This window comes from Mangifera indica, chromosome 3 (genome assembly GCF_011075055.1).
Source record: "Mangifera indica cultivar Alphonso chromosome 3, CATAS_Mindica_2.1, whole genome shotgun sequence".
NCBI classification, from domain to species: Eukaryota; Viridiplantae; Streptophyta; class Magnoliopsida; order Sapindales; family Anacardiaceae; genus Mangifera; species Mangifera indica.
Window position 1 is genome coordinate 1,098,956 of NC_058139.1, and position 16,169 is coordinate 1,115,124.

The 16,169-nt window shown below is 34.0% G+C and overlaps 3 protein-coding genes across 6 annotated transcripts; all 3 read left to right on the forward strand.

Moving 5' to 3' along the window:
* The first annotated feature begins 166 nt into the window (after window positions 1–166).
* LOC123212307 (disease resistance response protein 206-like) lies at window positions 167–880 on the forward strand. The gene has a single exon (XM_044631396.1). It carries the CDS (start codon window positions 227–229, stop codon window positions 788–790), a length of 564 nt encoding a protein of 187 aa, XP_044487331.1. The 5' UTR covers window positions 167–226; the 3' UTR covers window positions 791–880.
* Window positions 881–7,345: 6,465 nt separating this feature from the next.
* LOC123212467 (dirigent protein-like) lies at window positions 7,346–8,094 on the forward strand. Its single transcript, XM_044631625.1, has one exon. The coding sequence runs from the start codon at window positions 7,388–7,390 to the stop codon at window positions 7,934–7,936; it is 549 nt and encodes a 182-aa protein (XP_044487560.1). The 5' UTR covers window positions 7,346–7,387; the 3' UTR covers window positions 7,937–8,094.
* Window positions 8,095–9,442: 1,348 nt separating this feature from the next.
* On the forward strand, window positions 9,443–15,678 carry LOC123212466 (GDT1-like protein 1, chloroplastic). Of its 4 annotated transcripts, XR_006501551.1 has the most exons (13): window positions 9,443–9,731; window positions 9,813–9,897; window positions 10,507–10,809; window positions 12,196–12,249; window positions 12,676–12,737; window positions 13,065–13,133; window positions 13,439–13,490; window positions 13,621–13,695; window positions 13,826–13,955; window positions 14,256–14,326; window positions 14,508–14,555; window positions 15,074–15,371; window positions 15,506–15,678. XR_006501551.1 is itself a non-coding variant. In XM_044631621.1 (12 exons), exons 1-12 carry the CDS (start codon window positions 9,568–9,570, stop codon window positions 15,251–15,253), a joined length of 1,293 nt encoding a protein of 430 aa, XP_044487556.1. In that variant the 5' UTR covers window positions 9,443–9,567; the 3' UTR covers window positions 15,254–15,678. The 4 variants fall into 4 exon arrangements, 3 of the variants coding, with proteins under 3 accessions (XP_044487556.1, XP_044487558.1, XP_044487557.1); XM_044631621.1 differs by having other exon boundaries at window positions 15,074–15,678; XM_044631623.1 differs by lacking the exons at window positions 15,074–15,371; window positions 15,506–15,678 and adding an exon at window positions 14,754–14,978 and having other exon boundaries at window positions 9,445–9,731.
* The last annotated feature ends 491 nt before the right edge of the window (window positions 15,679–16,169 follow it).

Consider the following 16,169-nt stretch of genomic DNA (forward strand, 5'->3'; position numbering starts at 1 on the left):
GTAGGAATTCCTTAGCCTAGTTCTAGGGTAGAGATGAAGCAAACAGCTGAAAATGGCCGATAATATGCCTTAAAAGCAAAGCGTTATAAACTTATTGATAATGTTCAGTTATCAACCACATTTGCAGCTGAAATCCTATATAAAGTGTAGTAATTTTGTGATGAAATTCCCCATTGCCTCACACCAATTGTACATTTTCATTCTTCTTCTTCCTCTTCTTCTAGCAATGGATGATGGTAAAAGGCTAATAACATCTCTCTTTCTCATCATCCTCCTCTCATTATCCTCTGTTGAACCCACCAAAAAGATTCCGGCTCGAAACCCTTGTAAAAGGCTGGTGTTTTTCTTCCACGACATACTTTACAATGGAAAGAACGCAAAGAATGCAACTTCAGCCATTGTAGGAGCACCGGCTTGGGGTAACAGGACGATCTTAGCGGGGCAAAGCCATTTCGGTGATGTGGTTGTGTTCGATGACCCTATAACCTTAGACAACAATCTGCATTCGACCCCAGTTGGACGTGCACAAGGGTTTTACTTATATGACAAGAAGGATATTTTTACATCTTGGCTTGGTTTCTCGTTTGTGTTCAATTCTACTGAGCACAAGGGCAGCATAAACTTTGCCGGGGCTGATCCATTGATGAATAAGACTAGGGATATTTCAGTGATCGGAGGAACTGGGGACTTTTTCATGGCCAGAGGAATTGCCACTTTGACAACTGATGCCTTTGAGGGAGAAGTATATTTTAGGCTTTACGTTGATATCAAATTGTTTGAATGCTGGTGATTAATTTGTTTCCCTCTACAATTTTCTTGTTTCATATTGAGAAGTTACATCAATGAAATAAGATCGTCCATTAGTTTTGCTTCTCTATCAGTTTATAGTTCCATTGCAAGTTGTTCTATATTCTGTTAATTGTGTCTCCATCAGTTTTGGTGGAAATAGAATTCACTTGTTCCACCAGGGGACAAAGAAATTAAAGAAAACCAATTCCTTAAATATTGGGCTAGTAGTAAACCAATTCTATCAAAGCTTTTGGCCATGATAAAAGTGAAATTTCTTTACTTGAAAGGTTGAGGATTCTGCTTATGTGAATTATATTGACTGGCATAGACTGATCGATAATTATGCAAGTCACTTTTATTTTAGGAAAGAATAATAGTAAAGTAACCTATCTTAATAGTATTTTATACTGTCAACGTACCGTTTATTTTGGATAAACAATAAGTCACATCCTTTGCAAACCAAAACATGTTTTATTGGTTATTTAAATAGTATTATTTTATTATTTTCAAATAATATGAAATATCTATACACATTTGACATTTCTCTTTATACTTTTTCAAATGTAAGATTTGTTTATAGATGTATCAAATTTATACATATAATATAATGTATTTTGAATTAGAGACAATCAAAATAATTAGATTATTCACTTATATTAATGTATATGAGTATGTATAGATAAGTGAATTAATTTATATAGAGGTGAATTTTTTATGCACTGTTCAAGTATCTAGATCAATATTTAGCTCGATTTAAACATTCTCACTACATTAGTATCACAACACTAGAGCTTGTCTTGCTGATGAGTATTCTTCTTCTCTGGCAATTCAAATGAGCTAACCTTGATTAAGAGCTAGCCATATGATTCTGAAGTTGAAGCAAGTAATATTATTCTTTAGTGAACACATGTATAGGTATTGGATATAATGATTTCACCATCACCACCACCACAAGTTTCAGTGACCATCGAGCCACAACTCAGGCAAGACGGTTGTCTCGACTTTCTTTTCGAAAGCTTGTACGCATGTTAGTTCTTACCCTCTCTATCGTTCATTCATTAATTTGCCAGTTTAAGGCATATCTTTTATTGGAAAGGTTTTAACATGGACTAAATATATCCAGTAAAGTGAAAGGAGGGAAGAAATTATAACTGTATATCTGTCCCCAAATCCACCAAGCTGCACCATGATTTTATTAGTCGTAGGCAGGAAGTTATATGTTGAAAGAGGAAAGTATAAAGAGTAGCTTCAACCATGAGCAATGCGTGCTTCATTAATGGTGTCTTACGAACAGAGCTTTCGTAATACTTTTTCAGTACATGCACACCCGAAAAACACTGCAAATATACATTTATAAATATTTCGAGGCAAGAGCAGCTATAAGCTCCATATCCTTAAACCATAAGAAATAGCACCTACCAAACTCATTTCAGTTCTCCTGTCTCCTCTTGATCACCTCTAGCTCTTCAGCCGCTCATAGGAACACAATGTGCGAACACGCAAGCCTTGTAAATGGCTAGTGTTTTACTTCCATGACATAATTTACAATGGAAAGAATGCAACTTCAGCCATTGTAAGTGCATCAGCTTGGGGCAACAGGAGTCTTTAATCCGGAAAAACCATTTTGGCAACGTAATTGCATGTGTTCGATGACTCTGTTACCTTAGACAACAATCTGCATTCAACCCCAGTTGAGCGTGCACAAAGGGCTTTAGTAATACGATAAGAAAGAACCTCCTCTCGATTCTATTGGTGCCTCTCAGTAGTCAATATTACAGAGCTCCTCTCTATTCTATTGGTGTATTTCAATTTTTGAGATTATCTCATTTAATCACAAAAGGGAATACGAATCTTCTAAACCAACAACATGCAGTAAAAGACAATTACAAATTTTATTCATCAGGGACAAGATTCAAGACAAAATTCTAACAAATATATATAAGATCGGCCATTTTCGTTTATATTGTTTCTTCTCTTTGGCTTCGATTTGCACATTAATAGTGAAATTTGAGTTGATAAATAAATAGTACGTTTGCTTACAATTTACAGGTTGTTCTTAATTTATTCTATGAATTGTGTCTCTATCAGTTTTATTGGTGGAAGTAATGGTTTCAACAGTGTATAAAACAACCAAACCTTATGTGTTTGTCTGAATTTCATCAGGATGCAAACTCGCAATATGACAAATATAAGAATATGTAATGTGTCTTTATTTAGTAGATTTTTCAATGTACCACCATCTGCACAGATTAAGTTGTTCCTAGTGTTATAATAGTAGAAATATGCTTTTGCCCTAGGAGACAAGAGCAATAAGCCCATTCCATGTTATTACTAATATGTCATACATATAATAAGACAGGAACGCAACCTGACTAAACCAGAGCAAAAGGGCAATGAAGAAAAACAGTTAAACGAAAACAAATGAAAGATTAAAAATAGGGTAAAACCAAAGAAAACTACATTAACAATCAAGATGAAGATTACAAAGATTATGTCGAGGACATGCTCTAGCTGTCTATATATCCTCACATGTACACCATCTTTTTCACTCCTCACTGTAATATATCCATAAAGCTCTCTGTCATCCAGCTAATTCGGAGCCTTTGCCAACTTCCATTACCCAAATCTTACGGCAAGAATCACTACTGCCAGTCGTCTCATTCAAATCCAACTACAGCCTTTGCCTTATAGAGGGTTGACACCAGTAATAAAATAACCTTTGAGTTGACCATTAAAACTAATTTTGGAACCTTATTTGAATTGCTGATCTGAAAATGACTTGATGCCTCCAACATCACTCTCCATACCAAATAATAGAGATCGACGAGCAAAGGATTAAATTATGTCTTGCTTTGCAAATTTAGACTTTTCTTTGCCTAATTATTCAATCTTTTCACCTTTGAATCTTAGCTCTCTTAGAATCATTTAATTAATCTTTTTGATTTGGCATGAATAATGTTTCCATCACTTTGCCATTATTAATTATCTATTGAAAACTCTATTTTCCAACCCATTGCACATGGTTGTTGTTTTATAATATAATTATGTTAGAATACGCAAGGTTCATTTTCCATATTATATTTACAAATTTTTTATTAAAATTATCAAATCCGTGCGTTAGGTATGATTAAAATAATGAGTTATGATTACTTAGTGATTTCTAGAAAGTAAGAACAAAATAATTAAAATAATAATAATGATAAAAAAAGATAACCTTTGTATTCAATATTAGTGAAATTCTAAACTTTTGTATTCAATAATTATCAATAAAATTCTAATTAAAATAATCTTCTGCCACGGAGATCTTCATTATATATAAATACCAAATGAAAATTACTAGCCGGCCGGCTATGGATATAAATAAATGAGAAATTACAATAAATGCCTAAAACTAAAAGGTGTTAAGTGAAATTATCTAAAATTTTAAGAATTAAGCAAAAATGTCTTCAATTTGAGAAATAATTAAACTATCCTTATATATAAACCTCACATTTCCCATAAATTTACTATTTAAATTCAGAGAAAAATTCGGATATTTAATTGGTCTCTCAGGGTGCAACGGGTTTTCATCTTTTTCATTGATTTTTCGTATTTTTTGACAATAAAAAATGATACATAAGGATAATACATCATCTCACTTCTTGTTTGAATCAATTTATTGTTAGGAGTATTGAGATTTGAGAGAGATTTTGAGGTTTAAATGTTTTGGATTCCGATTTTTAACAATGCATAAAATATTTTGATTCTTGGTTGTTTTGCTTGAATTTCTTGAGGGGTTTTATATTATTAGATGTGTAGATTTGATTTGTGTTGAAATTAGAGGCTGAAATGACGATTTTTAATCAAAAAATGGGTTAAATCTATCAACGTTACGGTAATCTCCCACGGGCACCCGTGGGGTGAGGGAAAAATTTAGCGTTTTCAAAATTTTAAGGAGAGGGGGAAGAGGGGGAGATCCACAGGGGTCCGTGGGAAATTTTACACTGAACCATGGGACAGTCTGTGAAAACCATGGGTTGAGTGAAAATTGATTTTTTTTTAAACTATAGAGTATGTAGAAGACAAACTTTGAACGATCATAACTTCTGATCCGAGAAGAGTTATGAGGTCTGTAATATATCAGCGCGAAGCTCGTTTTGAGCTCTATAACAACAACTAGCCTCACCGGTTGCACCCAATTTGGAGGCCCAAATAAAACTATTTTAGTGTTATTATGTAATTTTTTTGTTTTACTAAATTTAAGATTTTCGATTTTTATGATTTTGAGCTTGTTTATAACCGGGCTAGAGTTTTTTGGTATGTAGTTTTAAATTTGATATTTATCTCTTTAGTTTTGTGCTTTTGTAGATACGTTTTATGATGTAATTACTAAATTTTAGATCAATTTTTCGGTTTTCTTATTCCTAAAAATGTGTAATTTTCAAAATTTAGATATGTTTTTTTAGATTTTCGAGTGATTTTTTTATTGTTGACATTCTAAGGTATTTCAATATATCTATTTATTCTTAACATGTTATTTAAATCTTTTATATATTGTATAATATCAAAATGCCCTCCATATTTTTTAACATTTCATTTAACCTCTAAATTATTATCAAATATTCAAATGCTCCCTTTATATGACATACAAACTAGATTTAACAAATAAAATTAAGTTTTGAGTTAAGATTCATATAAATATTTTTTTTCACAAATTGATTTTTTTTATTCGAATTTAGAAATACGAACTTCTTTCTCTCGAACAAACCTGTAGTAATTGATATTAAGTAAAAATGAGAGTGAGAGTGAGTGTTTAAGTGATATAAAAAGTGTATGCAATGAGAGTGAGAGTGAGAGTAAGAGAGTTTGTATAGATGTGGTAAAGGGTAATTTTGGTATTTAAAAAAAAATAGGGCATTTTGCTTAGGAATAGGAAAAATAGACATTTTTACTTAATAAAAAGGTAAAATGGTCATTTAATTTAATTTCCCTAAATAAATAGCCAGAATTGATTAACAACCAAAAGATAATGGAAGACCATGAGCACTCGGATCTCTTCATGTATGTATTGTAAATAGAGTAATGATATGTGCATATATTTTTTATATCTTATTAATGATGTGTCATTATATAATTTGGTGTTATATTATCTTTAATTAAAAAATCATTCAATCATATGATAACATATGATTTATGTACGTATAGTTTTTGTTGTTGTAAATAAAATATGAATGAGGGAAGATATCTTAAGGAATTAACATGCAATATAAAATAAAATTAGTGCTGTTCAATATGCAATCTGATCATGTGAGGAAACAGAATCTTTAAAACAATAGATTCAAAGAAAGAAGAGAATTAAGGGTAAGAAGAGGGTTTTTTTTTTTTTTTTTAAAATTTAATTTGTATAGAAACATCTCCTAAAACACTCAAACTGAAATCGAACTTGTTCTTGTTTGGTTTGTTGAACTCATAGTTTAATTTGAGTATAATATAAACAAATTTTTAAAAGTTCAAAATCTTGCACTTAAACATCTAAAATCTTACTTCAACTTTGAATATAAAAGAGTAATGGGTAAAATATATAAATTATGAAATTTAATTATAATTTTTTAAATTAAATTCAAATTAGTAGCTCTTATCTTAAGCTCGAACTTGAGATTATAACTCTCAAGTTCATCGAACTTGAATTTTAAATAAATCAAATTCAACTAAGTTCAAACTTAATAATACTTTAACTTGGTTAGGCTAAATTGCAACCTTATTTTTAACACAATAATAAAATTTAACTTAACTAAATAAATTAAAGCAAGACTTAATTATATATTACTGAGTGTTTAAATTTAAAAAAAAAAAAACACCCAAACAAGGAACTATTTAACTACTGATGGAATTGAATCTCTAAATCAAGCTAGTGGTTGTCTTGTCCTCCTCCACAGTATCCAGTCAAACTCCTAACATTATGCTATCCACAAAAATAAATCAATCCAATTCAAATCCATGCAATTTTGATTGGACTGAATCGCAATTTTGAAATTCTTTTGTTATAATATTATTGTAAGGTACAACCAACTTACGTTATTTTAATGTACAATTAACTAATCTAAATTTCTCCAAAATAGAATGATTTGTAAAAATATATAATCTTCATTTCCTTGTGTATAAGCAATAAAACTTCGTAAAAGTTTTATAATCCGGGTATTGCTTGCGTTGGATAGCTTGGTCCGATTCAACTCCTTTTGCATGGACTTGATCCGGTTCTTGAATGAAATTTGACTCTCTTCCAATTGGCTCCTCTTGCTTGAGATAATTCTGCAACTTGTATTATACAACTCTATCTGGATAGAGCTGCCCTCGTTCTTGCCTCGAAAACTGACTTTCTTCCCATAATTGGCTGCACGTTCCACCAGATAATTTTGCAACTTAAATTATTCAATTCCATTTGCATAGAATTGGTGAAAAAAAAGAATTGACCCACTCTTGGAGGTGATCAAGATCGAGGAGTGGCGCGATGGCCATCTACCCACTTTACAACAGTATAAATATAATGAAACCCCACATCCGATCCTCAAGGCATACATTTCTTGCATATCTATCACAGAAATACTGGGAAAAACAAGAAATGGAATCTACCAAACTCCTTTCAGTTCTCCTTTGTCTCCTTCTGATCTTCTCCACCTCTTCGGCTAAAAAGAAACACAAGCCTTGTAAAACCTTCGTGGTCTACTTTCATGACATACTTTACGACGGACAGAACAGGGACAATGCAACTTCGACAATTGTAGCTGCACCGGCTTGGGCCAACACCACTATCTTGGCCGAAGAAAACCATTACGGCGACATAATTGTGTTCGATGACCCGATTACATTGGACAACAATCTGCATTCAAACCCAATCGGACGTGCACAAGGGATTTATTTATATGACGGGAAAAAAACCTTTAGCACTTGGTTTGGCTTCTCTTTTCTGTTCAATTCTACCGAGTACAACGGCAGATTAACCATAGCCGGGGCCGATCCGTTCTTGGAACCGACTAGGGAAATTCCAGTGATCGGAGGAACCGGTGAGTTCTTCATGACTAGAGGAATTGCCACCTTCTTTACTGATGCCTTTGAGGGGACTGTATACTTTAGGGTTCGTGTTAATATTACTTTGTATGAATGCTGGTGATTTGTTTGCCTTTTTCGATTCAAGTTTTTAGTGTTTCCTGTTGGATTTAATTTTCAAATTAGTAATGATCATGCATAAGAATAAATGATAGTGTATTTGTTGTTATTTGTTATTCATGTATTCATAAAGGATAATAAATATATGTTCTTTGCTTTCTTTTACATTACTTTTCGAGAAGTTGATGTTTAATTATTTATAGATGCAAGTAGTAATGCAGAATCTGTTAGTCCTCAGAGGCTCATCTATTAATTTCAACCACAGCAGCCTTGGATCAGCTTTGGTTTACCGTTTGTGATATACAGGTGAACTAGATCATGATCCAAATTCAGTTTGTGTTATAATTTCAAGTGTAAGGTATGCAGGGGTGAATTTTAATACGAGCCCAATCAAACTGAGTTTAGGATCAGTTTGAATCTGTAATACTCAGTTCGAACTTAAACTTATTTGAATTGATATACAATGTCACTAAATGATTGTTAAGAAGTAAACAATATTATCAAGAAGATAAACAATATCATTGATGAGATAAACAATATCATTTAATAGATAAAGAAACTGATTTCGAACCAAATAGTAGATTTGAACCAAGCCAATTTGGATTGGATCCACCTTGAAGACTACGCATTCTCAAGGCACCTCTTATCAGGAGGATGGAACAAAATATGAAATAGGCGGGCCCCTGTATTTCGAATTTAAAGAAGAAGAAGCATCACCATGAACTCAAAATCCTTGCGCATACACTACTCAAAGTGAACCGCCTCCCTGAAGAAAGGCTAAATGGAAGACTCTTCGATCCCTCTGATTCGCACCCCTTGACCGGTCTAGTGCCATGGACCTCCGCTACGAACGCGGAGAATTGCGATGGGAATTATGATGCCTGCTTGTCTTGTTGACCGATAGCCACACCTATACATTTAAGCAAGCACTCTCGGTGATCGTTTTTCGTGGCTTATACCCTCTCTCACGAAGAAGGGGTTGAAAGAGACTTTCCCAACGATTTTAGGTGAATGTGTGAACCGTGATACGGTGATGGAGATTTGCTTGGAGCTTCAAAGCCGTTTTTGCGAGCTCCGACACACCCTAAATCTGGTGGGCTTTTTCCTGTTCCTCGGGGGTTGCATTAGATGCCCAGGCGTGAAGGAAGGCATTCCCCTGCACCGGAAAGGATGAAGTCATAACTAAAACTGTTTTATTGACAAATGGGTATCTTAGTGTTAGTTTTGAAATGTTTGGTAATTGGCTGAATGTTTTATTACACCTTAGGTAGATCATGGTGAGTTCCCCATTCAACCCTTTTACACAAGTCGGCTTGTCGTTTTTCTCTAAACTGTAGCTAACCGTAAAAATGGGACGGTTTCTCAAGTAACGAACGACTTGTAGTTTGATCTCTTAGCAGGTAAACGACAAATCGCTCAAATATTAACTAGCTAGCCGACTTGTCATCCTCAATGGAACATCCAGGAAAGTTATAGTTATGGTGGCGAAAGCACGCAAGTTTGGTAAGTAGATAAAGGCAGAAAAAGTATTGGCGCTATACACAGAGAGCTTATCTTTCTATCTTCTATGTATTGACTGTTAGAGAAAGAAACAAACAGAACCGAAGGTCCGGAGTACGTGGGAGTGTGAAAGCCATGCGAAGCTCAACGCTCTCATGGAGCGTTTTGAAGGCGCACTATTTGCCTTCATCTCCTAAACCTTCAAAATCTCGTAATGCCCATTTCTTTTCTTTCAACCTTTTCTTCAAGAAGCACTCTTCAAAGTTCTGTCTTCGCAACCCAAGTCTTATTTTTTCCAGGTATGTCTACTGAATTTCGTAAATTCAAGAGCTGAATGAATCGTTTAGTTAAAAATTGAAATGGCAAGGCTTTTTATGCAGAGACTCCGGGCAATGGTGTGAAAACAGAAGTGAGGAGTGGCTTGGGCATTCTCTGCCGAAAGTGTTAGAAAATCAGGATGTCCTTGTAATATTTCTTGGCAAATTACAATAAATTTTGCTACAGATTTATAGAGAAATGTAGAATTCTTTTTGGATATTAACTGTAGTGTGCGATTTGAACAAATAGTGTTTATGAATTTTGCTGTTGACGGTTGGTGCGAGTGACTAATTGATGGTTTTTTTAATAATTGACCCACTATTTCTAAACCCAGTTAGAAAATTTTGAATTTTGATTTACGTTTCCTTAATGTAAAATGAATGTAAACTTTTGAGCTATTAGTCTATGGTTTGATGTTGATCTGCTGCTTGGTTCTAGTAAGATCGTTTCCCACCATAATTTCAGTTTAGGTTTAGCATGGAATTTGACTAATCGTGGAACTGAGATTTGGTAGAGAACTCATGGCTTCTTAATTATTTGGACCATGTCTTCTAGTTCTGTGCTTGATTTTGGTGAGAAATGGTTCTTAAAATTCTCTGAAGGTTCAATTGCACACCCCAATGCTTGTGATATTTATTAGTTGAATCAGTTAACCGACTAGTCTGTGACTTCTACTTGCTGCTGTTGTTGACTTAATGCACGTTCACTTTCTTTTTGTGATTGTTTTTCAATGGGTGGGATTACATTTTGATGCAGGAAGTTAGGTACACTGATTGCAAGACTTGTAGTGCGACAGGAAAGTCAATACCCAACCTGGATCTTTCTTATTTTTTAGATTATTTGCACACAAAGAATAGCTCGAGAAGGGAGTATCACATAGCTACAGATATCATATCTTCTTGTTCATCATTTGGTAGTATCATGAAGTTCATGATGCTGTTTGGATCGCTAACGCTTCAAGGATCTCAACCGGCAATTGCTGGTACAGACTTTAGCAGTGGGTTGCAGTCAATTCCTTATATTGGAGACCTTGGTGATATTTTCACAGGTTTTGCTTCAGTTAGGAAATCTCCCTGTAACTTCTATAACTGATATTTTTATCGTTGCACTAAGCCTGAATACACTTTTCATTTTCTCAACCTAGAGATCTTAGTTGAACTTAAGTTGCCCTGTTATTTTAACAAATATATGTATGTCGAAAATATTTATTAGACTTATAAGTATGAAGATTGAAACTCACATTACACAAAATCAATTGGCTTGTGTTAAGTTTCATTCCACACACTTATATATCACTCATTTTACTCAAGTTGAGTAGATGTGAGACTCTTTTTATTTCTTTTTTTATTTGAGTCTTCAACACCCCCACTTAAATATAACCACCTAAGTTGTTAGACCTACCTTTTGGCTCAACCAGTTTTGACTGGGTGCGTTATCACTTGTATTCAGAAACACTTTAGGCTAGGTCTGCCGTTTAGCTGAGTGCGTTATCACTTATATCCAAAAACACTTTAAGCTAGGTCTGCCGTTTAGCTGGGTGCGTTATCACTTGCATCCAAAAACGCTTTAAGCTAGGTCTGCCGTTTGGCTCATACTCTAATACCATATCGAAAATATATATAGCGTCGTTTGTAATATATTTTCGGCATAGTATCAGAGCACAAACCAAATGGCAGACCTAACAGTCTAAAATATTTCTGGATACAAGTGACAACACACTCCGTCAAAACCGGTTGAGCCAAAAAGCAGGTCTAACAACCTAAGTAGTTATATTTAAACGGGGGTGTTGAAGACTCAAATAAAAAAAGAAAGAAAAAGAGTCTCACATCTACTCAACTTGAGTAAAATGAGTGGTCTATAAGTGTGTGGATTGGACCTTAACACAAGCCAATTGGTTTTATGTAATGTGAGTTTCAATCTTCACAATTGTAAGCCCAATATATATTTCCGACAATGTATTTAGTTGGGCACACTTAAGCTAATGATTTCATCCGCAATTTTCGTTCTCAAAGTATCCGTTGCCTTTCATTTTCAAATTTGCACTTCTGATCAAGAGAGAAGATGTTGCTTGTTAACAGCAACCCACACTAGATATTTTCTATGATTAGATCATCAGTCATATTTCTAGTGATAATTTATTTCATTAATCTTAAGCTTTATACAATTCTGGCAGTAAAATAATATGTAATATAATCTCAAGCATTCAGCATTTTCGAGTGACTTTGATGCATGCTGAGTGGCAAACATTGACTTTCTATTTCTTTGCAATGTATAACAAAAAATGGTAGTTTAAATCTAATCATCATAATATTAATCAAGTCCTCTGATAGGATGCCCTGCCAAATGAGTATGACACTCTTTTTTTCCCTTCTACTACAATCATTTTCTTCACAGTATTTGCAACTCCAACAGCTGACATTGTCAATTCACCTCTTTCTGATGCAGGCATTCTTGCTCATCTTCTTTTCAGAACTGGGAGATAAGACCTTTTTCATTGCAGTAAGAGTCATCATTTACACAAAGTATAATTGAGAATTTATGCATGTGAGAATTTGAGAATTTATGATTTTCTGTATTTTTCCACTTGATCAAAACGTAATTTCATTCCTTATTGAGAGAATTTATGACATCACATGCTTTTCCATCCAGTCCTCATTTACTAAGTATAGAAGTGGAATCACTATCCTATTTCATCTTTAGTCTTCTGCAAGAATTCAGTTAATCAAAAAATATATATAATCATTCAAGAACTGACCTTAATCTTAAAAGAAATTCTTTGAGTGGATGTCTATTTCTCCAGCACCTCTTTTTTTACCTCAACATATATGTACATGCATATCTATGTCTGTCGGAGCATGTGTATGCACTTTGCATGCTTCAAAGGAACTAACCTCTGTATGGAATTTTTTTTTGTTTCTTGTGCAGGCACTTTTAGCTGCTAGGAATTCTGCTGCAACTGTTTTCATTGGAACTTTTGGTGCACTTGCGTACGTTATTCTGCTCATGCATGGTGATTTAGATGTCCTTTGCATATTTAACTTTCTATTACTGAAATTCCTTACAGGTCTATGGTGTGCACGATATTTTTAGTTATTAACTAGTATGATAAGATTTTGTTTTAACTTTTACTGGGAGCACATTCAAATTTTATATTACAAATGGTAATGAAGTTTCAATTATTTACGTAGTTCAGGTCAATACCTCCAAAGAATATTATTTTATAGCAAGTTGTCATGCAATTATTTGTTTATGTTAAAACCAAACTGTAATTTTTTTGCTTTTGAAGTAATCAAAGTGTTTATCCATCATGACAGGGCAATGACTATCATATCTGTCATTCTTGGAAGAACTTTTCACTATGTTGATGAAATCCTCCCCTTCAGGTGCTTTTTTTTTCTAAATTTCATTGAGTTGTTATTTAGCTGTTATATATCCTACTATTCGCATGCACTACTAAATGCAGGGAATTTGGTTCATTAGATTTCTTTAAATGTCAATCACTAATATCTATCCTGCATTGAAATGAAGCACATCAATTACATTAAGAAGTGTGTGGCATATTTTTTAAAAGCAATATTGAGAAGGATCCCTAGACTTCTTATTCTGTAATTGTTCATTGATCTTTCCTATTTCATATTTAATTGAGGATGATTAAAGTGGAACTGTTATATAATCTTCTAATGCACAGGTTTGGTGAGACTGATCTGCCCATTGATGACATTGCTGCAGTTTTCCTTTTGGTAAAGTCATTCTTCTTAGACATTTTATGCTAAGGCTTAATGCCAAACAGTGTGGGCACTAACACAGGCACCACATTTTGAAGAACTTTGTTCTCAATTGAAATAAGAACCTGACTTAAACGTGATTCAGGTCTATTTTGGGGTTTCAACATTGCTTGATGCCAGCTCAAGTGATGGTCTAAAAGCAGAAGATGAACAAAAGAAGGTGATATAGCAATTTTATATCAAATCAATCAGCAAGAACCTGCCTTGTCAACTCAAAATCTATTATCATTCACAATTTCTCTCATGGTAACGTTAATCTTATATAGAATTATATTTGTCTTCATATCCAGGCAGAGCTAGCTGTGTCAGAATTTTCAGGAAACGGTGCTGGAATTTTAGCTGCCGCAAACACCATTATTAGCACTTTCCTCCTTGTTTTTGTTGCTGAATGGGGTGATAAATCATTTTTTTCCACCATTGGTTAGTGGAGCAAGAGGCTGAAAGTTCCAAATTTGATTTATTTTATTGTTCATAAGTATAATGGAGAACCATTTATTGGAAGAATTTATCTTTATTCTCTTGGTGTGAACACCAAACAAAGAAAAAAATAAATCCTTGTTGAAGTCTAAGCACTGGTATATTTTATTTTGATGACTGTTCCATTTGGTCAATCCAGCATTTTTAATTATCTACTTTTCATCTGCAACTGTCCCACTGAGAACCTTTCTCCTGAAGTCATGTATACTAAGTATTTAATAATATTTTACTCTTCTTACTCAGCACTCGCTGCAGCCTCTTCGCCTCTTGGAGTCATTGGGGGAGCATTGGCTGGTCATGGTGTTGCAACTTTGGTAACTCCTTACTTCCACCAAAATAATCTGGTAGCTTGGCTAAATGACAAGTTGCCACTTTACTAGCAGCTGCCTTTTTTATCTGGAAATGCTATCGGGTCTCAATAGAGAATTGTTCTTTCCCTTATTCCATGTGCATATGAGCAGCAGGCTTAGTTGACTTACTAATTCTCTTATACAGCTTGCTGTGCTAGGAGGTTCTTTACTAGGGACATTCTTATCCGAGAAGGTAAATTCAATCTTTAAACCTCCTCCATCAGCCAAACATTTATGCTATTCTGATTTTTATTCTTCTGGTTTTCCAAAGTTTGCAATGACTTCAACTTTGTAGCAAAAGTAGAGTGTCATCAGTGTCTAGCTTTGTGGCATATTTGGTTAGAATATTTCCACTTTATTCTTTAATTTAAACAATCTAATCTCTTTACAGGTAATAGGCAGGCACATGCTCAAGATATAACCCGTAGCCCGGAATTATTTTTACTTCTATTTTAATGCTTTTAAACCCAGATCAAGCATTGACCGTTAATCCAATCCAAGAGCTAAAACAGGTTTAAGTCATAACCCAGGCTGGATTTGGCACCAGCTTTTGGTGGGTCCGGTCCAGATTTTAAAACAGTGTTATGCTTTTGATAACTATCAAGACTGTTCTCAAAATCCTGGTTGCTATCAGCATCCGCATTCTCTCTGCATATTTTCAATCAATCAACTCAAATAATGCAATTCTGAATGTTTCTTTTTCAAAACTAGTTGAAATCGGACGTAACAAGGCCTATGAGTGCCATCCAGAATCAAGTGAAAAAAAGACATCTACTTTTTTTCGTGGAAGATATATCTGTATGCAGTGTAACGACAGTTCACTTGGAAGCTATAAGGAATCCTGTCAGTAGATTTGTTCCATGGTATCATTGGTCAAGTCCAAGCATGTAAAAGTTGGGCAACATCATGGCATTTGTACCTTAAAAAGGTTGGCTGGTTGGACCAACATGTTCAAGCAACCACAAAAATTCTATCCCCAACACACTTCCCTGGTTGAAATATCTCATCGGTGGGCCTCCTCTCTGTGTTGCTTGAACATGTTCTTGCCATCCAGTCCATCCATTTTGACTCACTCACCATACCCATCTTCCACATTGTCTACTTCAAAGACATAAATTTGTGCTTGTTTTGATTCTTTTGCAGGCAATTGCCTATGTCGGAGGCGCTCTTTTTCTGGTCTTCGCAGCTGTTACATTGGTGGAGATAGTCAATTAGAAAGCTTGTTGTATAATAATTTTCATATGCATAGTTGTTGAAAGACTCAAAACTCTATTAGTTTTGAAAACCTAATTTTTTATGTTGTTTATTATGGATCATAGACTTTTCTAAAGAAATAATTAAAATTTCATATTATCAAGTTATCATCCAAATATTAAAACATTCTTAAAGTTTCAAATATTCTTAGATACATTTTTATTATATCATAACTTTTTATCAGTAATCTTTTTTATATCAATCGATATAATATATATCGTTTTTTATCTATATTATATCATACAATATATATCACTTGGTTTACTTTTTGTTAACTAAAGTTCTATCTTTGGAAGCTCTTAGATAGCCTTTCAAGAGGGTTGTTTCTTTTTGTTTTCTGTCCCTCTTCTCCTAGAGACATATTCAATGGGTTGAGATTGTTTTGTTTGTGGTCCCTTTGTATTGGTAACTCCTGCTAGCGTGTGTCTATTTTGGTTCAAGCTAAGCTTAGAGTGTTTTTCGTTCCTAATTTCAGTTTGGTCCTGAATATATACTTACTTATCAAAGTAAAAAAAATTGCATGTCACTTATCTTATAGAAGTGATTTTTGTTT